The sequence below is a fragment of the Corvus hawaiiensis genome, chromosome 28, assembly GCF_020740725.1.
Source record: "Corvus hawaiiensis isolate bCorHaw1 chromosome 28, bCorHaw1.pri.cur, whole genome shotgun sequence".
NCBI lineage: Eukaryota > Metazoa > Chordata > Aves > Passeriformes > Corvidae > Corvus > Corvus hawaiiensis.
The window spans coordinates 5,382,703-5,410,699 of record NC_063240.1 but is presented as its reverse complement, the minus strand read 5'-3'; the positions used below and the strand labels follow the sequence as shown (position 1 = coordinate 5,410,699).

Here is a 27,997-nt window from a genome sequence, read left to right as displayed (position 1 = left end):
ATCTTTAAAAACTGCAGTCCAAACACCCACAGCTCTGCCTTCAGAAGCCATCTGCCCCCACCCCCCCCCGAAAAAAATTGTTGTTAGGTTTTTCTTCCATCAAGTAATGTGATTGTCACAAGTTCAGAAGTCTGGGATCCCGGGGTTCAGCTGGTCCCAGAGATCCCTGTGGACAGCACTCCCTGATTGCCAGCCCAGGCTAGCGCCGGTAGGGATGGAATCCTTGCACGTTGTGGTTCTGTCCCCGGCCGAAGCCGCTGCCTCCGGCCGGGGGGCCACTGGATGGCTGCACCGAGGGGCCTCCGTAGGGAGGGGGCTGCTGGCTGGGATCAGAGAAACCTTGTCCAAACCCACTCAAGTCTTGTCCATACCCTGGGGAGAAGGGAAAGGCACAGGATGAGCTTCCAGGAGCAGCCACAGGCGTGAATCCCATGCCCGGACGCCGCTCCCTGGCGGGAACACACCCCAGAACAACGTCCGGCAGAAGCGGCAGCTCTGGGTTCCCGCAGGGATTCACCTTCCTCGCAGAGGAAAGGGGCAAAAGGCAGAAGGGAACCGGTGTGCAGGAAGGGAGGGCTGTGTTTGGGGTAGTTCAACCATCTGCTCACAGCTTTGGGGTGGCTCACAGGGGGTGCTTGGGAGCAGTTTCATTTTGGGTTGGGTTTTTTATTGGCTAAAAGCTGTCAGATTCAGCACAGGTAAGAGATGTAGGTAGGAAGTTTTCTCTGAAATATCCCAGTGCCTCAGACTGAGGGTGCAGTTGTAAGATTTTGGCTTTGCCCACTCAGCTCCATCACCTGGACACTCAAAAACCTTCCTGCACTGAACAGACAATCCTAAAATTCCCTTTCAAATCGCACATAAATATTGGGACCCGCACCACAGACCACTCTGGAGTGAGCAGAATTTAGGGATGGGGGGAAAAAAAACGGTTTTCTTTCCAAGAGAAAATACTGGCTGGAATTCCTGCTACCAACACAAAATTTACAACTTGATGTAAATTAAGACAACCGAGGAATTGAGAAATTTAATTCAAATTCCCGTAATTAAATATGACTCTTAATCCTGGCATCAGTGCCAGCCTCTGCTCTGAAAGATGCTATATTAAGGCTCCTAATTACCAAGAGCATTTCTGCAGTGCTGCCTCTCTCTGTGCAGGCTTAGAGCAGGTTTAACTCTCTTAATCCCAAACAAAGTCTCTTAGCACATCTTCAGCAGTTCAATTTCAAGCTCTGCCTGTCCCTCAGGACTTGCTGGCACTAATGAGCACTAAAACACAGCAAGCTCAGGCTCTGGGAGCTCCAAATGCTCCTCCTGGCATTTGTTCAGACACAGATAAGCAGGCGCCCAAAACTACAATGGAATTGTTTGCCAAGGAGTGAGGCAGGGAGTGGAAAAACACAAACCTCGAGTTGCTCTCCCTGCACACGGTGCTGCAAACCATAGCTCATCACAGGGCTCGAGTTGTTTGTGACAAAGGGAACCCACAGCCCACACCTGCACAGCCACTCAGGACTCTCTGCCTTCCCTGCTTGCCATCCCTGGGTTGGCTCCAGCCCCTCTGCTCCCCCTGGGGCTGTGCCAGTTGTACGGTTTGAGTGTCTGGCTCCAGAATCTGAGCCCGCATCCGTTACCGGGATAAAGCCTGGCCAGGCTTTGGGGTGAATGGTGGCAGGCACAGCTCAGCTGTGGGGTTTCACCCAGCTAGCTGGCACAGCTGAAGAGCTGCACTGCCCTGACACAAAACCCCAACATCTGAGCCCCATTCCTGCCTCTCACCCTCCCCAACAGCCCCAGAACACCGGTGAATTTTCCCAGGAGCTGCCTGAGGCTCCTCCTCCCTGCTCAACCTGACCTCAGGAGTGGAGGCAAAGCTTTGGGGTGTGGCCTGAAGGGTCTGGAGCAAAGAAACCCAGCCTAGAGAGCCGAGGGGACTGCAAGGACAAGCCTCAAGAGCACCCTGCAGGGAGATAATTATTTTTTAATTATTTTAAATTAATGTAATTAATTAATTTAATTTTGCAGGGTGAGTGCTAGTGCTGACACTCATCCCAGGTGCACACACAGCAGCATTGGGTAAACCTTACAGTGCCTTACACTGACCAGGGAACTCCATGGCTCTTTAAAGCCCACAAAACTTTACATATTTACATAAATATATGCAAATCAGGGACACTTCCAGGGATGGGGCAGCCACAGGTTCTCTGTAAAACCTGTGCCAGGGCATCACCAGTCTCACAGTGAAGAATTTTTTCCTAATATCCAATCTAAACCTGCTCTTTTCCAGTTTGAAGCCATTCCCCTTGTCCTGCCACTACAGCTCCACATGAAGAGTCCTTCTCCATGAAATTCTTCTCCATCAGATTCTTCCTAAACTTCCAACACATCACAAACCCTGGCTCCCCACTGCCTGTGCAGGATTTGTACTTTATTTAGTAGGGTTCAACCCCCTTCAAAAAGAATCTGCAAAGAGCCAAGTTCTGGCAGAACAAGAAAAACTTCCTCGAGTCACAAGGGCAAAAACTATCCATGAAATCAACTGTGTTTGTAAGAAACAAAAGAAAAAACATTTCAAACTCATCAACATCAGAACCTGCTGCTTTACAAATATACCTCAAAAGCTCATCTTTCTTCAGAGGCTGCTTTACATTGCTGGAACTATGAATATTATCTATTTAAATAAATTTTGTGTTCATCTCACAGCAGTTTCTGCAGGAACTTGAGGCAGCACTACCACATGGAGAACGTGTTCCAGCAGTGAACAGCCTGCATCCATGGGGCTGCTGCATGAAAAATCCCCTTCAGAAGTAAAAACTGACCAATCACAATCCCTAAAAAAAACCCCCAGTAGTCCAGAGCTCTTTGGAGAGATCTCTGCAGAGATCTTCAGAGAGCAGCGCTCAGAAACAGGGCTGAGAAGAGCAAGATGAGAATGAGAATTCCCTCTGAGCTCCCACAGGGAGCAGCAGCAGCAATTTTACTCTGGAGCACAGGCACTTGTTTAGCAATTTGAAGAAGAATTTGTTTTTTGTAGTACTGTCTGCCTGGTTTAAAACTTGTTACCTCAGTGCCTTCTACCTCAAAGTTACCTACAGAACACAACAAAGCTTTGCACAGAACTACACCTCCAAAGAGACGGGGAAGGAATGGGAAAAGGGAGGAAAAGGCACCACTTTGGATCCTTACACGTGCACTGCCTGTCTCCATGCTGCTCTTCCTCTTAAAGTCTGTTCTCCAAAGTCTGGAGACACAAAAAAAGTTCACTACAAGCTCAGTGAAGCTCTTGGAGTGGGAAGTTTTAGATAGAGGTTCGGGGAGAGTGGAAACCAGGAATTCATCCTGGCAGCGCAGAAACCCCTGAAGGTTATTTTACAGCACAGAAGCAACACTTTGGAGCTAAGAAAATTCCCTCTGGCTAGAATATTGCACGATTTAAGGATGGCTTGAGCTGGTGGGAGCATTCCCATCCTGGAGAAGTGCCTGTAGCAAACTGTGTCCAACACTGTACCCAAGAATGAAGGGAAAGGGGATAAAGTTCCAGCAGTTACTCACCAAACTGACTGTAAGGGAATTCTGGCTGAGCAGTCGGGGGTTTGCTCATGTCCTGAGTTGCCTGAGATGGTGGTGGTGGTGGAGGAAAAGCGAGTGGTGCTGCCCCTGGAGTGGCAGGTGGAGGGGGGACTCCAGGGGGGGCAAACTGGTCAGGTGGAGGAGGCGGAGCACCATAACCAAAACCTGAAAGGACAGAACAGGTGAACACCAACGTCCTGCTTGGTTTAAATGTTTAAAAATATTTCTAAGTCTATTAAACCCCAGGTGTTTGTGCACGTTTACACATTGGTCACCCCTACAGCTCAAAAACCTCAGCAACTCACCTTGCACAGGTAGGAGAAATGTCCCCCAAAGGCAGCAGCAGCAGCCAGCACAGGGAAAGGGATAAAGCAGAACTGGGGACCAAACTCTGTGCTCACACTAATGTGAGAAATAAAGAAGCTGCATTATCCAAGATTTTAGGAGGAAAAAGTATCTCGAGATAACTGGGTGCTATTTTCCACCTTCTTCTTTAAACCAGGCTTGTTACAGACTTTTGAAAAGTGGCCTGAGAGTCAGGTGCTAAAATCCAATTTATATTTCCAGTCCCAGTTATGACCTTAATTCCTTAAGCTCCTCCAAAAAACCTTGCCTGTGTTTGGCCCAGGTCACCAGCAGTGAGCTCTAAGTTTTCTCTCAGATGCCCTAACAAGGGTGCACAATGTATCTGAATTTATTTAGCAACACAGATTTGAACTAGAGAATAGAAATGATTACTGCATCCAAGAAAAGAATACTACTGTCGTTAATTATAGCTCAGAATATATCATCAGGGAAAAATAATTAAGGATAGGTGAAACACAGGGGGAAAATCCAAGTTCAGCAAATGATGAGGAAAAGGTGAAAGCTGAATTTGGAGCTGGATGTGCTCCAGCTCCTGGGGGTCACTTACTAAATGGTGGAGGGGTGCCATAGCCCTGTGGAAATCCTTGTGGAGGCGGGAATCCGCCGGGAGGTGTGGAGACAATGTATGAGGTAAATGGTGGTGGTGGGGGAGGAGCTCCTCTGCCCGGAGGAGGGGGTCCATATCCACCTGGAAAAGGAAGAGAAACCCAAAAACTGAAGCAGATGAATACCAAGGAGCTGCTGCTGGAGTCAGCTTCCTCTAGGACGGGGTAAGGCTTTTGGGTGGATTTCAAACGCAGGCTCAGCCTTCTCTGAATCCTCACTTTGGGAATTATTTGTCCTCCAAGTATCCCCACTGTAAATAATTGCAGTTCAGCATGTAATCCCTTGATAACAAATTAATGTGGCTGGAACAGCAGGATGTGTGTCAGCTCCCATTACTGAGCTGCTAAGAATCCACTGTCTTCCCCTTCATTCTTCCAGGACAAATTCAATCAAGCTTTTAAATGTAGGCTAAATCCTACAGAAATCCAGAAATCACTGTGAATGCTTAAAGAAGCTGTGCCTGTGCTCGGGAGGATTTTTTCCTTGCAGAATTGGTCCCATATAATGTACTTACCAATTGCCTGTCCAGCTGGCACCCACATCCCTACAACAGAACAAAAAAAGAGCCTTAGACATCACCGAAAGCTGCGCACTCCGGAGCAGGGATGATGCAAGAGGAAGGATTTGGCTCTGGGATAGACTGGGTATCCTCCCCGTGTCCCTTACAGAGCTATTTTTATGGCCCAAGCAACATTGTGGGACTATTTCTGAATGTGCAATTCTGGAAAGACTCTGAATCATTCAGCAAATGACACTCAGAAGAGACAGCAGTTCCCAAACCCAAATCAGATGGAGCATTCGAGAGCTGCCACATCCCAAGTACAAGAAACTACAGTAGTAGAGCGAACAAAACCCTGGAGAATCCCAGCAGACTACACATCCAAGAGATTCTTAATTTACTACCAAGTTTATCTGAGTTATTTTTGCAGTTTTTGAAGCATAAAAAAGCCTTTCCCACCCGTTGTGCAGCGCTGAGATTGAAGGATAAATGTGCTCGTGTCTGACATTAATCTTTCCAGGAGATCAGATATCATTTTCCCTACTAATCACTGCATGGAAAATAATGGGAGTTTCTCCGTTTGCAGATTAGCACATCTGTGCACAATGTCAACCCTCAGCTGCAGCTTTCAAGTTAATCAGCACCGTGGGGAAATGAGCAATCCCTGTGCTGCACTTCCATCCATCCAAGCAGGGATGGAGCAGCCACGCTCTCTCCAGCCCCCCAGGTGAACATTTCTCATCTCTCAGTCACAGCAACTCAATTATCCCGCTGTATTTCTCCAGAAGTTATCAAAATTGTCTTTGGATGAACTCAGTGTATTTATCCTGCCTTTGGACTCTCGGGGGGGTTGCAGCCATCAAACCCAGGCACGTGGCTGCTCCCGAGCCCCGCAGGGCTCCTGGTGTGCACTGCACCAGAGCTGCCTGGTGCTTTCCCAAGCTACATTAAGCAATAAAATCCAAAGGCAAGGCCATCCATTTTCCCCCTCATCCCTTTCAGATTTTCCTGATAACTTCCTCTGAAACTGTCTCATCCTTGAAAAGTCATATTTCAACCAAATTTATCATCGGGGCCTCGCTCCATAGCTGGAGTCACACCTGGAGTGTTCCCAACACCTTCTCTGAGTTCCCCCAGCCCATGGAGATTCCACGTGGGGAGAGGCAGATCCAAAGGGAACAGGTGAAACACAGCTGGGACATGTGCCAGACCCAGCACAACTCGTTGCCTTCTGCCACTGAAACGGATTTTTGGGAAAAACAGTGAAAAAACCTTAGGAAGGACTGAGGAGGGGGTGGAAATTTCCTCCTGCTGACAGTATCCAGCAGGGAGATAAACCTGGGAATACCATCTAGGCCAGAAAACCAAAGTGCAGCGAGCTGAAGAGGCCGGAGAAGTGACAGCAGAGGCTGGAGAGGTGGCAGCACCCTGGGCAGGGTGGGCAGTACCTTGGGGGCCGTATCCCTGCTGCCAGGTCGGAGGGGGCTGCCCTGCCCAGCCGTTGGCAGCGCTTGGCATGATCCTGCTTCCCCACTGGCTGGCCCCCGGCGGCCCCGGAGTTTGGCTCTTGCTATCCCGAGGCTCGGCGCGTTTCACCTCCACCTAAACAAACAGAGGCAGCGCTCAGGAGGGCTGGGGGGGCCCCTGCACCTCCCGTCCCCTCACACACACCCGCAGTTACACTTAAGACTACACTTAGCATCTTATGACTTATGTCTAAGTACTTAATTATTAAAACTTAAGGCCAGTAATTTACAATGTTTCTCAGGTACAGTGTAGGTGATGGTAAGACATTACAAGTCCTACTGTCGAGGGATTCCGAGAAAAGCATCCTACAAATCACTTCAGTCTCGTTGGCTTTAATCTTAAAACAGCAGTACCCTCTTACAGCAGCTCTGCACTTAAAACAGCTGAATTTGTACATTAATGACAGACTGATTTCATGTTCAAGGCAGGAGATACAAAGATGATGTTTTCAGTTAAAAAAAAACCAGAATTTTGAGTGAAGAGGCTGCTCTGAAAAAGGGTACTAATGCTTTAACCAAATATGTTTGGGGTCCATTTGGAAGTGACAGTTTAACCCACCCCAACTAACTGCAATTTCAGCTCTGCTCATACCTGAGAAACACACATTTTTTGATATTTTTTTTGGTATTGTTTTCTTTTTTTTTTTTTTTTTAAACTTAAGATTTTATTTAAATGTCTAATGGAAGATAAAGACTTACCTTCCCCAGGCTAACGCTTAAAGAATCTCAATTAACTCAAACAATGTCAGAGGGAATGGATGTGATAAGAGAATCTTACATTACATCTAACAAAAAAGTAAACAAACATGCAAGTAATAAAAATGGACAGTTGAGTCAATAAGAAGCAAATCTTCATACTGTGTTAAGTCAGTGACAAAACCCCTCCTGTTTTAAAAATTAGTAAGCCACAGTGCTTAACTTATTTCATTCCAAGATAAAATGTCCTAGTGTTCCCAGCCATGGAATAAGTGCATTTGACCTACTTAAAATAAGCTGCACATTCAACATAAACCTCTCAAAAAAAAAAAAAAAGAAAAAAGAAAAATCCAGTTCTGATTTAATGAAACCCTCTCAGCACTTGCTGAATTCGAGGCTTTTTTTTTTTTTTTCATGATTAATTTTAATGGGTGCCAGAGTACAAAGAAAATAAATCTCAATCATCAATGGGCCTGAGTAGTATGGAAAATAAAGTATTCAGAATTCTTCCTGCCATGTCTTAAAAGCCATTCATGTCGGAGAACAAACAGGAAACAGGCACAAGGCAAGGACAAAGCCCCCCATGCCCCCCCCGCCGATGCCCCAAGGACATGAGACATGACAGTAACCAAATCTCTGTCAGCTCAAGGCCCTTCCAGAGAGGAACCAAGGGAATTTTTCAAAGGACTCAAATTAATGAGTCTTAACACATTTGCCTTGAGGGAATTTGGTTATTGCTTACAAAAGCAGAGGCCTTCTTGTAATTTTAATTCCCCCCCCCCCCCCCCAACAACATATGGATTCATTTCAGCAATACCTTTTTAATTACCAAAAAGACAGATACCATTTTTAAAGCAGGCATGATTAGGCAGTGAAGGAGAGAGCAGGGGATCTGGAGCTCATTAATCCTTGTGGGAGAATCCCATTAATTTTTCAGTGCACACTTGGAAGCGGGGAACTGCCAAACTGAGGACTGAAAATTCCCTGTGCAATAGGGAGCTTCAAATTCCACACCTGCCTAAAGTCCAGCTTACCCCAAGAACTGAGGGTAGCTCTATTACTCTAAGCTAAAAATCCCTGAATCCTGGTTTGTTTTTTTTTTTTGTCACTGAAACTGGGGAGAAAAAAAGGGCAAAAATAGATGATTTCAGTTTGGAATTGGGTTTGTTTGGGGAATGCTGAGAACTCCGAGTCTCAGTGCTGTGTTCCAAAGCCAGCAGCAATGAGGTGACATCTGGAGGCTCACACTGGGCTCTCCACCCTCTCCCAGCACCTCGTGGATGTTTATCCTTTGTTCCCATTTAGATCTGCTGCTCTGTGGGATCAGCTCCCACTTCAGTGGTTTGCTGAAGGCAATTCCAAGGGCAGATCAGGGAATACTGGTGGGATACAGGTGATCCATACACACCCCCATGTGATTTACTGCATCTGCTCACACCTGGCAGTGTCACCAGGAACCAAGAACTGATGTTCTGGATCCCCACAAGCACCTTCCTTTGTTTCCATGATCAGGAAATCACCCAGCCCTCCACCCCAAAACAAGTTCACAGGAATTAAAGGCATTCTATAGTGTAAAATGAACCAGAACTCCACTGATATGCAGAACGTGTCCCCTGCTAGCTAAGGGAAGGCTTATGAACTATCAGCACATAAAAGACTTTAAAGACAATTAAAAACTCATACAATGCAATAATTAAAGGAATGTGAGAATCTTCTGTGTCTCCCTGAACCCCCTCACTCCAGGTTTAGCAGTTTTAACAATTTCCTTTAAAAACTGGATATACCATAAAGCTGCAAGGACTTAAATTTACCAGAATTTCCTGTGGTTCACGTTTCTTTAAATTATTCTTTTCTCTCTACATAAAACTTGGGTCTCCTGCAACAATTTATTTTGCTTTTAGGTTGTTTGGTTTTTTTTGGTTTTTTTTTTCCCCCCCCACAGGTAGAAGCATGTTCCTTGCTGAGTAACATCAAAAGGAGCCTAAAAACTTCCTCCCTATCCAACACCCGTTTGCTGACAACACAGTATGAAGATGAAACAACCAGAGGTCACTTAACTGCATTGTGGTTAAATACTATATAGAGTACGTGGGTTGGTATCAAAGTTTCACAGTAAGTGACCCAATTTTTTAAAAAACCAATCCTTCAGGATGTTTTTTTTTTCCCTTTTTCTTTTAAAGTTTAAGAATATATAAAGCAGATTGTCTCACACCACCTCGAGATTTGAGTATCGAGTACACATCTGAAGGAGTGGTATCTTAAACCAAGCCTTGAACAACTCGGATTTCACTGGGATTCTGCTTTTCCAACAGCTGGAAATCACTGGTTTCTCTCCTTGCATCACAGCAGTGCTCAAAGCAGACACAGTGAGCACCAGTTCATCCCAGTGCGAGCTCTGCTCAGCCAGAGCAGCCCCCAGGTCTGTAAACACAAGGCCTCACCCCAAGCAGAGCCCACAGCCTGAATCCTCAGGCTTCCAAGCCCTCCCTTCCTCAGGCTGCCCCCATCCTACCTGCCCTCCTCCAGCAAACTCAGACTTTCCCCACCTTCATGGATAAAGCCTTGAATTTGGACTGCTGTGCTCTCCCATCAACGATTAAGTTGGATTCTCCAGTGAAATCGCTCGTTGCCCAAGACTTGGTTCTTTCTTAAGGTAAAATAAAACTACAACTACACACTTTTTTGCCCATGATGTCGTGAAAATGCATGTTGACAGCCTGGTCCACTGATTGTTCGTCCTCGAAAGTAATAAATCCAAAACCTAGCCAACGACGAAGAGTGAATCAAGGTAGCAGGGTGTTGTGACACAAAACAGGATGATGAACAGTATTAGGGGCAGACCAAGGGTTCAAGCAGGGGTTTCAGATAACGACACTTGTGTTCAATTGGCAAAAACTCTGAGGAAATTGCAATGGATACTTCCTGTGGTGAGGCTTTAGTGCCTCGTCTCGATTGCGCACATGCAGCTTCAAACTGAGCTCGTTAACCGGCTTTTAATTTGATTTTATTCCTCATCCACCTACCAGGAAATGGAAAAAAACTGCTAAAATCAAAATACTTGTGGGACAGCAGATTAAAGTCAAGCAACTTTGCTGCTCCTCCCTTTGATTCAGCCTAATTTCCCAAGGAAAACCTATCATATATCCCTGTTCCCCAAAGCTGCAAAGCAACTTCCTCCCAATCCCTTAGCCCAGCTTCAAGTTAGGGAATATTTTCCGTGGAAAATAAGAAAGTTGGTTTTGAAATGTAGCTGTTAAAGCATGAGAAATTTTACCACTCCATGGATGAATGAGAAGCTTCAGAAACTAACAACCTACATCAGAGGTTCTCAAGTTTTCCACACCTTGGAGAAAAATCGTGGAACAGGTGTTACTCCTTCCCAACACAGCAACCCCTGTGAGGTGTTGCTCACACAGACCGTGGTATTGCTGCCACGTTCTCAATCTCATTTATTTCTTGTATTTCCTGCTGGTTTTCTTTTGAAAATCTACACGACTTCCCAGCCCTTTTTGTCCCCAACTGCTCCAGCTCGCCACGGGTGGCTCATTCCCTTCCACCTGACCACAGCCCTGGCTGGTGGCAGCTCAGCTGGATCCAGCAGCTTTTGATGCTTGCAGAAAACTCTGGAAAAGGAGGCAAAGCTTCCCTTTTGGAGGTCACTCTGAGAACCACTGCACATAGGTTGTAGCTGCTGATACAGCCGAGAGAGTGGCAAAATAGTGGTTAATCCCCCAGGACACGGCGGCTGCTTCATGCCATCACCCACTGGCTGCTGGTGGGGACAACCCAGGGCAGGGAGGGACACATGCAGTACAGGAATTGTGCCATTCTTTGGATTAGCTACGGGGGGGAAGGGGGGAGAGCAATAAAAATTAGAAAAGAAACCCGAGGTGCAGCGTGGGAAGCGTTTATGGAACATGGATGCGGTTCTGCTTTTCTGAAACCCAAGATTTCCCCCTTGGTTTGCGTTTTGCTTTGCAGCTAGTGCTGACAGCAGCCAAATCTTGCTCTAAAGCGTTACAGAATACAGAATCTAGCACAGGAATGTCTCTCCACGCTTATCCAACTGCGTTGGGTAAGCCCAAAGAGGCCTAGTGTAGAGAAAGTTTATATATATATATATAAAAATACACAAAGATACAGGCCAAAATAGATTCCAGCAGGTCAAATTCTGCTGTCAGCAACAAGAGCAAAAGACATCACTAAAATAAACTGAAAATAAAAAGGAAAAAACTTGGCATTTCCCACACACAAGAGACTGGCAGTATAAACGAAGTTTTGTGGAGCTGTGATGAAAGCAGCCTCGAAGCTGAGAGCAGCATTTCATCACAATATATTTGTCTGAGTTAACCAGAAATCCAAGTGTTGGAGCCAAAGGAAAAGTGTTTGTATTTAAATCACGTTTAGTATTCCAGCCTTTGTCTAAAAAGAGATGGGAAAGAAAAACAATGGATTCCATCTGTATGTGAAGGTTGTTGTTCAATTCGATTCCAAAGCCAAAGGAGGGGAATAGATTGTGGGATGGGGTTGAGGGGTGGAAGAAGGAGAGCAAGAGGTCACTGAGGAAAGCAGCAAATAAATTCTAAAAAGGGGATTTAAAAGGGCCAGACATCACAAGATAAGGAAGAGTGAAGAAATCAGAGTAACACAGCAAAACTCCAAGGTGAAGTTTTGAGCAGAAGTGATGAAACCCACCACCCACAGCTTTAGTTTTTGAAGGGCAGGACTCTTTTCAAGACTGGAGAAAGGAACTGCATCCAGCAGGAATCCAAGAGAACCAGACCAGAGTGATGGGGCTGGTCTGCAGCCAAGGGAGGAGGAGAACAGACACAGCAAGAAGCTGGAAATCCCTTCCCAGATGTTGGCTTGGCCAAGAACAGGAATCAGGAGAAGCCGAGACTGCATCAAAGCCACTTTGTTCCTTCAGAGATGTAACACGGCTGCTGCTTGGGGCTGTGGCAAGAGTTTGGATGAGGCAGAGCTGGCAGGAACAGGCAGGACTGGGAGGAAGCAAAGATCACGTGGATACCTGACACCAAGCAGCTCCTCAAGGACATCACCTGAGAATCTGGTGCCCAGGGCTCTCCTGAGGAGCTGGAGGTAAATGGATACTACAGGGATTAGGAACAGGGCTCATTTTCACTTTTCCTACCAATAAATTGATGTGCACCTCCAAAGGAAGGGTGGTAAAGAGAGAAGGCAAAATTCAGAAGGGTCAGAGGAGAGATGGCACAGAAGTGGCCTCTGGAATTTTATCAAAAGTCATTAAAAGGATAAGAGGACAGAGCAGCAAGAGAACACAGAGAGAGAAGGCAAGAGAAAATGTGTTCTGGGATGCACAACCAGGAGTACCCAATACAAACCCGAGCAATTTTTCCTAGCACCCCCAGGGACTGCCAAGGCCATTCTGGGAGACGGCTGTTAGTCACCACACTAAAAAAAGACTGGAACAGCACAGAAACAAAGGGCAGAGAGACAGAATTCAAGAAGTGCTTAACAAGTCTGATGAATTAGGGGAGAAGTTTTCTGTGGATGGAGACAAGACCTTTCCCCCACCTGGCACTTGTGCTTTTCACCCCAAGCCCTCCCTTCCCTGTTTTGTTTTTAGTAGAGCTTGAAGCAGAGAAGCCATTAATTAAGACAGGATTAATCCAGACCAGGCATGATGTTTTAGTACCTTTTGCTCAGAGGCTGCAAGGCTGGGATTAAATATTGCAAAGATAGAGATGATACAATAATTACTGAAATACTTCAGAACTTCAGCCCCAAATCACATTCGGGTGCCAATGCCTTTGTCTCCTCTATCCAAAACCAGCTGCTCTAGGAGCATTGAAACAGATGAATTTATGTGCTGCTTAAATCAAAGGTATCTGTTGGAAGAAGATTAGGATAGCTAAAGCAAGAAAACAAAAAAAACCAAAAAAACAAATATATTGAAACTTCGTTTACACTCCAATAAAAGACAAAGCCCGTCCCTCCTCTGACTGCGGAACTGGCCTGTACCTCTGTGATAAATTATCACCTAGAGAGAAGAAATCTAAAGAGATATCGTTAATCACAGTCAAACAATTCACAGAGAGAAAAGAAACAAAAAGAGAACTTACTTAACATTACCATACTTTACTATGAAACACTTAAATATGTCACTAAGGATGTATGTCTAAATTAAAAATAAAACTAAGACTTAACAGCTTAATAAATATGAAGTGAAGGATATATTTCTTAATAATGAGGCAGAAGAGAAATGAAAGTTCAGATGGCAAACTATTCTCTAGCATGTCCAACATGCTACAGGGTGGGAGCACAGCTAAGCTTCACGTGCTAAAATATTGCCTCTTCCTTGGCAAACAGATGGTGGATGCAAAGGGACGTGGGTGACATGGAACTTGCTTTATATTTTGACCAAAGGTTCCCAGTTTGGTTCAATATCTAGTAAATCTTCCAGGTTTTTGGGTTTTTTCCCCCCCCTCTTAAAAAGCAGGTATACAGGGATTGTATATCCCAAGTAAAAATATACAGATATATATTTCAGAATTATTTTGTGCTGTTTAAGAAGAGTTTTTCCTTAATTTGAGGTGAAGCCGTTTAACCAAAACAAAAAGCAGGTGATGGATGGATTCTGCCCTGTCTCGTGCTCCAGCTGGAGCACCCCCCATGCACTTACAGACCCAACGTACCTTTCATGTAAAACAGGAGGAAAATCTGCTGATTTTTCCCCCCTCAAAAGTACCTTAAGCCACAGGAGTGGCTTGAGAATCAAATTTTATTCAACTATAAAAAAAACCCCAACCCATAAACGAGCATGAAACATCTGAGTTGAAATGCACAGACCCAAGTGAAGCTGGAGATGAAGAGTCTAGACTTGAAGTGATGTTTGCCCAGTGAGTTATTCTTTTTCCTGAGGCAACGTAGGGGAAAAAAAAAAATAAATCTACCTTTTCTGATGGTGTGAAATAGTTTGCCATCTGACTATAGGAGAGTATGAAGAAATTTCAAGGACAAACTAGATCAGCCTTTACCTCGGGGCCTCTGTTTCTCTGCATCATAGATCATTACAACTTCAGTGACCTGGAAGAGAGAAGGGAAATTCTACTCACTGTGCTACCAGGGGAGGGCTGGAACAGTCACCACCGGCTGGTTCCTGCTCTCTACCCACAAAGCACAATTCAACTGCAGCCATCATCCCAGCAACAGCACAAAACCAGGGAATATTGCTCTTCCTGGGAGCTTAGAAAGCCTGAGTTCATCTCTGTTGTCTCATTACACTTCACATTTTAATTTAACATTGAGGTTTTGCACTGTTTGTACCCACACTGTGGCCTATTACACACCCCGAAGGTTTGTCTTCCAACAACTCATCAGTGTAGCTTTTTAAAAGATGAACTTCCCCATTTTTAACCATTTTCACTTGCACCATGAAAAGCAGCTTGAGCTGCAGGCACCTTTACAAACGTGCAGGGCTCCTCTGATTGAATTACTGGAGCACCAGAGTGAGGCCCAGAGCACCAGTTAAACCAATCCTTTAAACAGCTTTACAAAACCCCTCTAAGTTCTGGATGAGCAGTATCAGTGTGATTTTAACTTAAAAAAGAAAAAATGGAAATTGCAAGCTGTTCAAAGGCTTCAAGATTATTCTTCTAAGAAAAAGCACCACTGTGAGCTACAATTCAAACAAAACCTGAGGTGTAATGTTTATGTCAACATTAAAACGGCTGAAAGCAACTGCTCTGAATTCTCTTAGATGAAGAAAAGTGGTCACAAAATGGGTGTGATTTTGTGGAATCACATCTTCAAGACAATCTTAGGATACTTTTTACTCGTGAGTAAAAATGATAAAATTGTGTCAGATTTTAAACTCTTTACTTACAGCTGGAAAACAATTGGGTTTGAGTTACTGCACTCACTTGAGCACATCCTACTGGATGCTACCAGCTGGGGCTTGGGGATCAATGTGGGGATTATGCCATGGGACAGTGCCAGCTCTGTCCCTCCACTGGTCCATTTGGATCCCCTTCTTCACCCTGGCCTTAACGACCCAGCAATTACCAGGGCTAAAAATCAGTGCCTGCCTTGGTCTCCTCACTCTCGTAGCCACAAAACATTTGTGAGACTCCACTGCTCCAAAGGACTCATTACAACTCCAAGAAGACTTTCTGATTTCTATACTATGAGTAAAGTGCTACTACTTACTTTTAAGGGCACTTACAGTTGTGGCTGGTGCCTTCTACACTTGCAGGACATACCCTGTATCTCCCCAGCATCCAGGGCACAGCTGGAAAGCCAAGTCTGTGAGGAAGAGCCTTTAGAAACTACATTCCACAGCTGTGGAACGTGCTCCCTGTTTTTATTATTAGTCTACTGCAGCCTTTCAAGCTAAAGAAACAGTTGTTAGCTGTTGCTTTTTGCGTTTTAAATAAATTATCTTAATGGAATTTTAAACACTGATTTAACTGTTGATAAACTTAAGAATTTGTTTCTCAATAAATCCTTCGCTGCCACTAAGAAATGTTAGGGAAAGGTTATTGAAAGAAGTATCAGAAACCACACTAAATGCCAATCAAGTTTATTTTTACCAGCACAGTCCTGAAATTAATTCAGGCAATTTTTAAGTTCCTCAAACTTATTCACAGCTGAGTTATTTAATTCAGTAGTTTACCATTGTAAAGGGGCAGTGAGAGCTGGGATAAATGGGAATTAAAAGTAAATAAAAAAAATAATCAGAAGATACAGTCATTTCAGTCCAAGGTTACAAAGTGAATTTAAAAAGGTGCATGAGGAGCAGTTTGTCTCAGAATGGAGGTTCTAGGGACACCAGAACTGAGATTCCAGATGGTTTGAAGGCAGGTACTGCTCCCAAAATAATGGCAGGAGACACAAATTTAACCTATCTGTACACATAGACAAAGACCAGGATCTTAAAATTCAGCCCATTGAGGGACTTGCTGTTCCCAAAAAATAATCAGCAGACATTTTTAATTGCCCAGCTGTAAGGTATCAAGAGAAGTGGGGGAGAGGGAAATAATAATAATAAAAAGAATCATTCTTAAGCCACCTCAAGAGTTTTTGGAAGAAGGGACAGAATAATGCACCAAGTAGACTTAAACATGAGGAGACAGAAGGAGCAAAGTAAATTCCACACGAGCAGTAGGCTCTGCCAAGAGACATTTCCAGATGATGAATGTTCATCAGTTTCTCACAAAATGCTTCATGTGCCCCTCCAGCAGTTTGTCCAAATTACCCCCAAATGTGACAGCTTGAGGAAATATGAGAGGAGGCAGCAGGGAGGGGAGGCACCTTCCCCCCCAGGACTCACCACTCCGAACTTCTTGAAGTATTCCCTGAGCTCTGTCTCGCCACAGTTATGAGGAATCCCACCAACAAAAATTTTATTGGATTTATTGTTATCGCTCCTGGATCCTTTCTGCTAAATCAAGGAGGAGAAAATTCAGTCAGAAGGACAATAAGGTTGGCTGCTTCTATCACTTTACACTGAACCATGAACAGCAGGCTCTGGCAGGCTCAGGGGGAGAGCTCTAGCCTTGAAGTCTCCCAGCCATGAAAGGGAACCACATTCCAAGCTCAGAGGTTCAGTGTTCCCTGTTCTTCAGAGGGCCAGGCATGCAGGGCCTGTGTTCTGAGGCCCTTGACTCATTTTACACTGAAATCTGATGAAGCTGCAGGGTGTGGAGTAGGGCTGGAACAGCATCAGCCCTGCCAGTGCCCGTCCAGACACCGCTCTCAAATCCGAAGAACTCCACTAAAAGCACCACTAAGAGCTTAAGAAACACCACACTCAAACTGACGCTGCTCTGCACAGAGCCTGCCCATGGAAATCTAAGTAAAAGACAATTTTTAGAAATACAATTTACACTCGAGGTCTGCATACTGACTTCTGCCCTTAAAACATGGATATAATCCAAAGGAATTCAAGAGAACTCGGACAACAGGCAGGATACACAGGGATCTTTCCTTACCCATCCTTCCTTCGGTCGTGTCCGCTCTGGCTGCATCCCCCGAGGTGTACATGGCTTTGGATCAATCTGGAAGAAGTTCCAGTTTGGTCAGACCTCAGCATGCAGAATTCTGCTCTAAAAGTTACATTTGTGGCAACTGAACCCACATGCAGCTCCTCAGAGCAAAGCAACACAAGCCACGGAGTCAGAGCTGCCTTACAATAAATCTTTTAAACCAACAACCAGGTTAACTCTGACACTCTGCAAATAAGGAGCCAGAATTTAAAGCAGATCTTTGAATCTGGTGCAGGAAAAAAAATAACAACACAAAAGCAACTTACATTTCGGCCATCTAACGTATGAGGTCTGCTGGCCAGCACTGTTCCCACACAGTTGGGATCTTTAAATTTGACAAATCCAAATCCTCGAGATTGATTTGTTGTTTTGTCTTTCATTATTACACAGTCTACAACTTCTCCATACTGGGAGAAGTAGCTACGAAGAGTTTCTGTCAGAGAAAAAAAGCAAGTATTAAACAGAACCAGATATTAACAACACCAGACTGTGTTTGCAATTATGAGACAACAGATCAGCAAACATGGAAAACAACTTCAAACTCATCTTTTAAAAATGATCACATTTTACTTCCTGTAAACAAATGGTAGACAACAGTTTATTTCCACTCAAACAAATGGAAAATAGCAGGAAAGTGATTATAAAAAGGGCTGTCTGTTGAGCTGACAAAAACTTCAGCACCAAACAGTATAAACCTAAAAATATTAACATATATCTGAGCTGTCTCTACAGGAAGTTTTATTAATTAGCAGAGGAGCAGGAGACTCTCAGCCCAATCTCCCCACCACAGCAGTGCCTGTTAGGAGCTCCTGGCTGGGTTTTCACAATGACCCAGTGCCTGCAGCACACGTTGCTCACCTTGTGTCGTGCTCCAGTCCAGGCCACCCACGAACAGCTTTCTGCAAATGAAGCACAGGGCAGATTTAGGGGCTACAGCAGATGCTTCGTCTTATTTAAGGCACGACTCAGCTCTTCTGGACAGGTTTGGGGGTCCTGTGGCCTCCAACACACTCTACAAAGCTGGCGCCACACTCAAAGCTGCTGATTAAACCAAACCCTTCCTCCATCTCTGCTCTCTGCTCCTCCCTCACTCACCACGAAACACTCACTTGGCTGCCAACACCTTCTCGTGGGGTGAAAGCAAAAGTAGAACTGCCGAGCTCAGGCCTGAGACAGAAGTCAAACCTGCGCAGCAGGTACTAAATAACAGAGCAGCACTAATCCAGCATCAGTTGTGAAACCATTGTACAGCCCGGTTTCGAGATAGCGCCGAGCAGATGAGAAAGTCATGGCTAAGCCCCAAACTAAACTGCCTAAAACTGATTCAACTCTTCCTTTGCAAAGAGCACCCAAATCTGCAGGGTTTCGTGTCCCAGCACGCCCAAGGACCTGGGCTGGTCTAGAGGAGCTCCGTTCCAGGCTGCCGGAATTTATCTGCAGCTCTTTATCAACTCTTGGGTGTGACAAAACTTCTAGCAGTCATTTACTCAGTAATTAAAGGTTGGTTATAGCCACCTCAACACCTGGCCCTTGTCAGTACCAAGAATCAACCCAAAAAAACCCCTCATAGCTGTCTCCTGAGGAGCAGCATCAAGCTCTGCTCTCTGGGACCAGGAGGAGGACTCAGGGAAGGGCTGGAGCTGCGCCTGGGGAGAGTCAGGCTGGGTATCAGGAAAAGGTTCTTCCCCCTGAGGGTGCTGGGGCAATGCCCAGGCTCCCCAGAGCTCCAGGAGCATTTGGCCAACGCTCTCAGGGACAGGGTGGGATTGTTGGGCTGTCCTGTACAGGGCTTTGATGATCCTTGGGGATCCCTTCCAGCTCAGGAGATTGTGTGATTCTGTGAAAAACTCTGCTGTTAATGGCTCTGCACTAGCAAATAAACTAGGATAGTTTATTTTTGGGGGATGCCCTCTAGTTCTCCATCAGACCTCAGAGAGAAAAAACATCTACTTTGTCTTCTACTCGCCTTCACCTATACCTGGGTACAGCTGAGGGTGATGGGAATTCCTGCATCCTCACTTACATGGGCAAAGTTGAGTTTCTCCTGGAAAAAAAAAATATTGAACTTCCTCTCACGTGCATTTTTCAGGAGCAGATAACGGCAGGGAGAGCCCGGTCAGCCCCAGTAAGAGCTGCAGGTGCAATGGGAGCATCAGGGAAGTGAAAGCCTTGCAACTGGAAGTTCCTGTGGAGCAGGGCAGCTCACTGACAAAACCAGCTTGTCCCTTTCCACTTTGATTCACTTCTCTGTGATATGACATCATGTCACGACCCTTCTGCACCAGCCAAAGTGACAAAATTCAATACTACACAGCACCTACAGACCTTGTTCCATTGAGACAAACTCCGTTCCTAAGTTACAAGCTGAGACGTGACACGAGTCTTGTCTTTCACAAAAACAGACCAACTGTTAAGCGTTGATCAAAGCGTCTCCTTGAGCAGCCAGAAAACAACTGAGCTGGTGACATGCAAGGCAAAGACAGCCTCAGTGTCACAGCAGACAGCGGCCGCATCTGCTGCTGCGTTATCGTAATGCAAGAGGACGTGCCACCCCTCCTCTGCCCTCCCCGAGAGCGGGGACAGGACATGGCACCCCTGCCCTGCCCGCTCTCAAAGCAGGCCTGTTTTCTGTGGGCATGTTCGGGATGACGAAGTTTTCCTCAAGGACTGGAAAAGTGCCCCCAGCTCCCTCTGGCAGCGTGCTGGCTCCTGGCACAGGCTCAGGGCCTTGCTCGACAGCAGCCAGTTCGCAGCAACAGGTTGTGTTCTGGGACCAGCCAGACTTCGCCCAGGTGGCCCCGCCATCCTGGTGGCTACCACAACTGTCCCTTCACCACCTTCCCTCTCCACACACAGGGCATAAATCCCTCTGCTCCCTGTGCCATTGTTTTTGGGGAAAATAAGTACTTCTATTTCCTAACAGCAAAGTAAAACCAACTGATCTACTGCTATATTCACAATAAAGTTTTGACATGTGTTAATGACATTTTCTTGACCAACCACATTTGGGCTTATGGTTTGTTTTGGGGTATTTTTAACTAAATTTGATAGCTTGGTATACAAGATTAATCTATTTTACATCCTTGTAAAAGTACCAGCTGTGTTCTGAAAGAACACCAAGCTGTTTGCAGGGAGGGAGGTCACTGAAACCTTCCAATTCCACCATGAATTATTTGTAGTCACCCTACATGGACTGAAACAGCAAAGCTGAGTTGCTCAAGGCCAGCTCCAGCAGCTGTATGGAAATACACAGCCCTGGTTCATACACACGCTATGGAATACCAAAAGCCAGGAATCCTCTGCCTTGGGATCCTCCGTGGTTTGAAGACACTGAGCAGGGCCAGAGTTTATAAAAATCCAGATGTGGTATTGTACAGGACAGCAGCGAGGCAGGATGGTTGTGTGAGTGCTCCTGCCCCCACGCTCAGCTGCATCTTTCCAAAGGTATTACCCAAGCTCCATCCCAGAAAACTTTTGGTCCTAACAGTTTATGGGCTGGCACTTATTAAATTCATAGAAACATTAAAAGTTCATAGAATATCCAGAGTTGGAAGGGACCCACAAACATACGAGTCCAACTCCCAGCCCTGCACAGACACCCCAACAATCCCACCCTGTCCATCCCTGAGAGCGTTGGCCAAATGCTCCTGGAGCTCTGGCAGCCTCGGGGCTGGGCCCATTCCCTGGGGAGCCTGGGCAGTGCCCAGCAGCCTCGGGGGAAAGAACCTTTTCGTGATATCCAGCCTAAACCTCCCCAGGCACAGCTCCAGCTGTTCCCTCAGGTTCTGCCCCAGGTCCCAGAGAGCAGAGCTTGGTGCTGCCTCTTGGGAAGAAGCTGCAGACCGTGGTGAGTCTCCCCTCAGGCACCTCTATGTTTTTAGTTCACATACCCCCATAAAGCTCCAAATTTATAGACTGGAGGACACTACAGTCCATCCCCACTGGAATGCAAAGCCACTCCCAGCACAGCCAGGTGACAACACAAACCACCAGCAGCCTGTTTTTTGGGCAGGTGCATCTATCCACCATGAGCAGTGAGACCCCAACAGGTGCAGCACCCCTGAAGCAGCACAATTCCCACAGGGATCACTTCAGGAGCAGAAAGTGGGATAATGACTCCTCAGAAGCTGCAGCTGTATAATAAGTTTTAACCAAGTGTTCCACCTCACTGCTTCCTGTGAGAATTTTAATTGCTAATTTATTCTTTGTTGCTATAAACGTACTTGCTGCTGGAGCAAATCATCCCAGAATTAGTAAAAAAAGCATGTACAGGTATTTGAAAACCACCAAAACTCAACAGAAGCACAAACTCTTTGCCTACATAAATAATATGGGGTTTGATTAACACCTCAGCACAGCCCCCATCAGCTGCAGGACAGAAGGACCAGGATCAGCACTTTTCTTCATCCAAACCAGCCCCAAGTACTAATTAATTACAACAAATAACACCCAAAAGGCCCCTCCCTACCCATGCCAACACACCTGCAAGGCTTACAGCCTCCCTAAGTGTTTTTTCTTAAAACCTCTGCCTAGAAAAGCAGTTGAATTCATAACTTCCCATCCAGACTTGCCTCTCACAGCAGCTTTAAACCAGAGCTTCCTTCCCAGGGCTGGAGCAGCTGCCATTTGTTCTACATTCTCACCTTTCCCTCTGAGCACTCTTGGCGGAGAAGAATAAATAAAATTTCCCTCTCTGATTAACCCCCAATCCTTCCCAATCTGATTACAGCTCCAAAGGATCACAGCCTGTGACTGGGAACAAACTCTGGGACAGCTGAGCCTGCTCAGGAGGGGAGTTGATGATATTCCACAGAATAACCTGGAGCCTGGCGCTCACCTAGAGCTGGAGAAGTGAGACCTGATCAGGTCTCTCATAAGGCATCAGACAGTGATTAAGGCCCAGGAGCAAATAAAAACACTTTCAGAGCAAAACCTACATATTTAAACAGGCCTCATGCAGTAGGTGTTAGAACTAGATGATCTCTAAGGTTCTTTCCAACCCAAACCATTCCAACATGATATTCCAATCACTTATCCTGCCTCCTGTATTTTTAGGATTTACAAATTAAGAACATGCAGTAAATAAGCAGCTTACAAAGCAGCATGGGACAAGTGGTTTATGTTTCCAGTTTCAAGCAAGGTGACCAGTTCTGATGGGCAAATTTTATGCCAAAACTTGCAGTGGAAGAACCAGTCAAGGATTTTTTAATTTGGTTTTTGCTACTTCGAGTTCTACCCTGCCCAAGTCTGCAGTCTGATAATTTCAATGTCACCAGGGTACAGCTCTCGAACAGAGTAACACTGCGTGGAACTAGATGATCTCTAAGGTCCCTTCCAACCCAAGCCTTTCTATGACTCTAAAAGCACGTCAGAAGAACCAGACTTGTGTCAGGTTTTCGGTTTGAAGCCACAAAAAGCCCCGGGAACGATTAAAACCGGGATTTTCCTGAACGCATCCCGAGCAGAGGACAGCAGAGGGGAGCTCCGGAGGGCAGCCCCGCGGGGGGACACGGAGGGTGAGGGGAGGCTCCCGGTGCTGCCTTTGTCCCACCGTCTTCCCCCTCCTCCACCCCAGGCCCCTCGGGGCGGCCCTGATGAGTCACCAGAACAAAGTCTCCAGCGGGTTCACAGAATCACAGAACGGACCCTCAAGCACCATCGAATCCAATTCCTGGCCCGGCACAGAACTCTTCAACAATCCCACCCTGTGCCTGAGAGCGTTGTCCAAACGCTCCTGGAGCTCTGGCAACCTTGGGGCCGGGACCATTCCCTGGGGAGCCTGGGCAGTGCCTACCACCCTCTGGGAAAAAAACCCTTTCCCTGATATCCAGCCTAAACCTCCCCGGACACAGCTCCAGCCTTTCCCTCGGGTTCTGCCCCAGGTCCCAGAGAGCAGAGCTGCCCCTCTGCTTCCCCTCACGAGTAAGTTTCAGACTGCGATAAGGTCTCTTCTCAGTCTCCTCCAGGCTGAACACACCAAGTAACCTCAGCCACTCCTCCTAAGGCTTCCCCTCAAGGCCCTTCACCATGTCCGCTGCCCTCCTTTGGACGCTCTCTAACACCTCAGTATCCTCCTTACATCGTGGCGCCTAAAACTGCACGCAGGACTCAAGGTGAGGCCGTACCAGCAGAGCGGGACAATCCCCTCCCTCGACCGGCGTGTTGTCCCCCCGCCCCGCGTCTCCGCGTTAGTTGACAGGGGAGGCGGACACGAGGGGACACGAGGGGACACGAGGGGACACGAGGGGACACGAGGGGACACGAGGGGACACGAGGTCGGACGCGGGTGGGATCCGGTGCGGGCGGGCGCGGGAAGCGCCGCGGGCGGGTGACCTTGGGCGCGCGCACCTGCCGCAGCCCCGCGCGCGCGCCGGTCACGTGACGGGAGGGGGGGGTGTGTGCGCCCTCACGGCCCCAACATGGCGGGACCGGCCCCCCCCTCAGCACTCCCGGCCCGGGACCGGCCCCCCCCCCTCAGCCCCCCCAGCCCGGTACCGGTCCCCCCCCTCAGCCCTCCCGGCTCGGGGGAGCCCCGGCGGGACCCTCTCCTGAGGTTGCGGGAAAAGGTGACCGAACCGCTCCCCCCGCCCCGTCCCAGCGCGTCGCCCTCCTCTTCCCCTCACCCGATCTCATCGGCGCCTCCCACGCTGTTCATGGCGGCGGCTCCTCCGGGGCCGCGCCCGGCTCTTCCCTCCGGTGGCGGCGGTGCCAGCGGCGGGTCGCGGGGCCGCGGGCGGGCGCTCCCGGCCGTGTCCCGGTTCCCGTGTCCCGGTTCCCCCCCCGCCGCCCCCGGCCCGGCCCGGCCCCCCCCCGCCGCGCGCTCGCGCTCCCTCAGCGCCGCCGCTGCGCGCGCACCCGCCCCTCGCTACGGGGTCTCCGGGGCCGCGCCCTGGGAGGGGCGGGAGGGGCGTGGCCGCGCGCGCGCGGGGGCCGGCGGGAAGGGCAGTCCGCGCGCGCGGGGGGGGGCGGGGCGTGTGTGGGGTCCGCGGGGTCCCACTGCCCATCCCCGGGGTCCCACTGCCCGTCCCCGGGGTCAGCGGGGTCCCACTGCCCATCCCCGGGGTCGGCGGGGTCCCACTGCCCGTCCCCGGGGTCCCACTGCCCGTCCCCGGGGGTCCGCGGGGTCCCACTGCCCATCCCCGGGGTCCCACTGCCCATCCCCGGGGGTCCGCGGGGTCCCACTGCCCATCCCCGGGGTCCCACTGCCCATCCCCGGGGTCGGCGGGGTCCCACTGCCCGTCCCCGGGGTCCCACTGCCCGTCCCCGGGGTCCGCGGGGTCCCACTGCCCATCCCCGGGGTCCCACTGCCCATCCCCGGGGGTCCGCGGGGTCCCACTGCCCGTCCCCGGCGTCCGTGGGGTCCCACTGCCCATCCCCGGGCTCCGTGGGGTCCCACTGCCCATCCCCGGGCTCCGTGGGGTCCACACCGCTCACCCGCAGGGTCCTATCGTCCACCCCCGGGATCCCACTGCCCATCCCCGGGGGTCCCATTGCTCATCCCCGGGGTCCCACCGCTCGCTCGCGGGGTCCCGTTGCCCACCTGGAGGATCCCCCCCCACCCCTCGCTAGGCTCAGCACCGCCTGCAGCCCCCCGGGACCCTCCCTCCGGCCCTTACGGTCCAGCCCGGCTCTGTGCGGGTCATCCCTGTCACCCTGCCCGGGTGTGGTGTGAAGCGGGGCTGGCAGCATGCGTGGTCCTGCTGCGTGGGGTAGTGCGGGGACACCGCGGCACAGCCCCGGAGAGTGGCACAGCACGGGGCACAGCGTGGGACACAGCACCATGCACAGGGAAAACCCCTTCCTCCATGTCCGCCCTGATCCAGCCCGGCTCCGCCACGGAGTGCTGGTCATTCCCCCTCCGGCCATGCACAGCACGGTGCCACCGGGAGCAGGGACATCCTCTGCACCCCCCAGATCACCCCAGTGACCCCCAGGCCATGTGTGACCACTCCGGCCTGGCAGTCCCAGCCTGCCCCGTGGTGCCCCGTTCCTGATAAGGGCTCCCATTCCCGATAAGGGCTCCCGATCCCTGGAGGGGCCCCAGCCGGTTGTGCACACTCAGCACTTTCCAGCAGGGCTATTTAAAGCCGGCCAAGAGCCCAGTGGCCCTTTCTTTCCCTCCCCTGGCACGTCTCGGCCCATCCAGCTGGACTTTCCTCCTGCAGCCATGAGCTCCGGAGCAGCAGCGGGGCCGATCTTCGCTGAGGGCGAGGACTGCAGGGCAGCCTGGAGGGAAGCCACGGCGGGCTACGATGAGCCCGATGCCCACCTGGAGATCCTGGGCAAGCCGGTGATGGAGCGCTGGGAGACTCCCTACATGCACTCGCTGGCCACCGTGGCCGCCTCGAAGGGTAACGGAGCAGCAGGGCCATGGGGGCACTTGTGTGCTTGTCTCAGGGTGACATATTCTTGAAAGGGGATGGGGACATGCGGAGGGGATGCAGCCACCTCCCATCCAGGCCCTGCTGTTTTTGGGGCTGTTCCCCCTCCCAGGACCTGTCGCTTTTGGGGTTGTTTCCCTGGCACAGGGAGGGTTGGACATTGTTTGTTTCCACTGATATCAACTGGGGGGGTTTGGTGGGGGTAAAGGGTCACTGTGTGGGGGGCAGCAGGTGACAGGGACACGGGGCTGCTCTTGACTTCTCCCTTCAGTGCTGGCAGCACCACGTGCTCCCAACCCGCACAGAAAAAGCCTTTCTTTGGGGAAGAATGGGTCAGAATTCAGGGCTGGGGGGTTTTGAGGCAGAGAAAACCCAGAGCTGTGAGTGCTGGGTTCCATCTGCAGGCGGCCGCGTGCTCGAGGTGGGGTTCGGGATGGCCATCGCAGCCTCCAAGGTGCAGGAATTCAACATCGAGGAGCACTGGATCATCGAGTGCAACGAGGGCGTTTTCCGGCGCCTGGAGCAGTGGGCCAAGGCACAGCCACACAAGGTCAGGGGCAGGGTGGGCTGTGCCAGGGTTGGGGGGTGCCTGTGACCCCCTCAGCTCATCCCCCTGCCCCCCCCGCCCGCAGGTGGTGCCCCTGAAGGGGCTGTGGGAGGACGTGGTGCCAACGCTGCCGGACGGGCACTTCAGTGGTGAGACATCAACAGCGGGACGGGGAGGGCTTGGGGTGGGGTCCCCACGGCAGAGTGGGGGTGCAGCAAAGCCCAGGGCATCCCAGGACATCCCTGAACCATGGAAAGGGGGAGCAATTTCACCAGGGTGTGGGTGGAGCCCGCATCCTCCCATGGGCATGGGGACAGGGCACAGCTGTGTCCCTGGGGTCCTTGTCCTGGGGAGCAGATCCTTGTCCTGGGGTTGGATGCTTATCTTGGGGACCATCAAATCGCTGCCTTCCAGGGGTCAGAGACAAGGGGGGGCAAATTGAAATAGGAAAATAACAATACCAGGCCATGAAGGGGGATTTTCCCGGGACACACGAGCCACTCAGGGTCTCTCCCAGCTAACGGGCGGCCCCCGGTGTTCCCGGGCAGGGATCCTGTACGACACCTACCCGCTGTCGGAGGACACCTGGCACACGCATCAGTTCAACTTCATCAAGGTAACACCGCGGGTAACACCGCGAGGAGCTGGGGCTCGGAGGGGGAATTGGGGCCGGGTGCTGAGCGGCAGGAGCTGACCCGGCTCCCGGGATTGCCGGGGCAGGGCCACGCTTTCCGCCTGCTGCGGCCCGGAGGGGTCCTCACCTACTGCAACCTGACCTCGTGGGGGGAGCTGCTCAAGACCAGCTACAGCGACATCGAGAAGATGTTTGAGGTGAGTTGTTCCCCTCCCCAAAGCTGTGCCCGGGATGAGCCAGAGCACTCGATGGCTGTGGCACTCCTCCGTGGTGCTGCGGATGGGCAGGGAACGTCGGAGGGGAGCTCGGAGGGTTTTTCCCTCGGCTGCCGGCGCTGTCTCGTGTCCCTGCAGCGTCTCCTCTCGCATCCAGACGCCCCAACCCACGGCTGCTCCTCCCACTCCTCCTCTCCTCTCCCGCAGGAGACGCAGGTGGGGCCGCTGGTGCAGGCGGGGTTCAAGCGGGAGAACATCAGCACGAGGGTGATGGAGCTGCAGCCGCCCCGCGAGTGCCGCTACTACTCCCACCCCAGGATGATCACCCCCACCATCCTCAAACACTGAGGGGCCAGCGCCGGGGAGCAGGGGTTGGGCATGTGCTGATGAGGAGGAGAAAAGCTCTGATCTCCTTTGATGCCCCTGAGAGATCCGAGCGGATTCATCTGGAGGTGGGGGGAGATTTGGGATGGAAGTGCTGGATTCCAGGGGACAAAAGGACAGGAAACTCCCTGCCCCAGGAGCCCTGTGCCCTGGAGGGGTCTTGTGGGCTCTGTGGAAGAAGATCCCACCCTGCTCTGTCCCCTCAAGACTTGAAATTCTCAATTAAGCTGGAATTTCAGAGTGGGGTTCGGAGCCTTTGGCCAAAGGGGTTCCAGAACCAGCCATTTCCTCTAAAAATGGGATCATTTTGAGAAATCACAGGTTGGCTTCCCACAAGAGCCAAATAATCCAAACCAGGTGGGAGAAATAGGGCATTTTGAGGCATTTCAGCTCCTCCTGAAGCAACTCCCCAGGGAAGCTTCCCAACATCTTTGGCCAAAGCCCACGGCAGCAAATCCCAGCCCCAGCACCCCCCCACAGCTCCATTAATGTTTCCTCTCTTCCTGGAAGGGATAACGTCCATTAAAAGGAATTAAATACCCAAA

At 49.6% G+C, this 27,997-nt stretch overlaps 2 protein-coding genes across 5 annotated transcripts; one reads left to right on the top strand and one right to left on the bottom strand.

Moving 5' to 3' along the window:
* Positions 1–24,067, bottom strand: DAZAP1 (DAZ associated protein 1). Of its 3 annotated transcripts, none has more exons than XM_048288238.1 (12): positions 23,915–24,067; positions 18,150–18,190; positions 17,558–17,724; positions 17,238–17,303; positions 16,577–16,684; positions 14,283–14,331; positions 9,942–10,024; positions 6,490–6,643; positions 5,057–5,086; positions 4,484–4,624; positions 3,553–3,735; positions 1–372 (listed from the first exon to the last, which is right to left on the bottom strand). In XM_048288238.1, exons 1-12 carry the CDS (start codon positions 23,944–23,946, stop codon positions 200–202), a joined length of 1,227 nt encoding a protein of 408 aa, XP_048144195.1. In that variant the 5' UTR covers positions 23,947–24,067; the 3' UTR covers positions 1–199. The 3 variants fall into 3 exon arrangements, with proteins under 3 accessions (XP_048144195.1, XP_048144194.1, XP_048144196.1); XM_048288237.1 differs by having other exon boundaries at positions 16,577–16,687; positions 23,915–24,066; XM_048288239.1 differs by lacking the exons at positions 9,942–10,024; positions 17,238–17,303; positions 17,558–17,724; positions 18,150–18,190; positions 23,915–24,067 and having other exon boundaries at positions 16,577–16,663.
* GAMT (guanidinoacetate N-methyltransferase) lies at positions 23,297–27,997 on the top strand. 2 transcript variants are annotated; one of them, XM_048288288.1, is made up of 7 exons: positions 23,297–23,404; positions 25,457–25,642; positions 26,077–26,222; positions 26,305–26,368; positions 26,768–26,835; positions 26,940–27,050; positions 27,276–27,997. In XM_048288288.1, exons 2-7 carry the CDS (start codon positions 25,459–25,461, stop codon positions 27,414–27,416), a joined length of 714 nt encoding a protein of 237 aa, XP_048144245.1. In that variant the 5' UTR covers positions 23,297–23,404; positions 25,457–25,458; the 3' UTR covers positions 27,417–27,997. The 2 variants fall into 2 exon arrangements, with proteins under 2 accessions (XP_048144245.1, XP_048144246.1); XM_048288289.1 differs by lacking the exon at positions 23,297–23,404 and adding an exon at positions 23,772–23,857.

Bases quoted from the DNA above. Each gene is read 5' to 3' on its own strand.
- DAZAP1 (XM_048288237.1), bottom strand. From the start codon at position 23,946: ATGAACAGCGTGGGAGGCGCCGATGAGATCGG. The intron at 5,087-6,489 runs GTACTGCCCACC...GTTCTGTTGTAG, and splicing joins GCAGGGATACGGCCCCCAAG to GGATGTGGGTGCCAGCTGGA. The intron at 4,625-5,056 runs GTAAGTACATTA...TTCCTTTTCCAG, and splicing joins GCCAGCTGGACAGGCAATTG to GTGGATATGGACCCCCTCCT.
- GAMT (XM_048288288.1), top strand. From the start codon at position 25,459: ATGAGCTCCGGAGCAGCAGCGGGGCCGATCTTCGCTGAGGGCGAGGAC. The intron at 26,836-26,939 runs GTAACACCGCGG...TTGCCGGGGCAG, and splicing joins ATCAGTTCAACTTCATCAAG to GGCCACGCTTTCCGCCTGCT. The intron at 27,051-27,275 runs GTGAGTTGTTCC...CCTCTCCCGCAG, and splicing joins ACATCGAGAAGATGTTTGAG to GAGACGCAGGTGGGGCCGCT.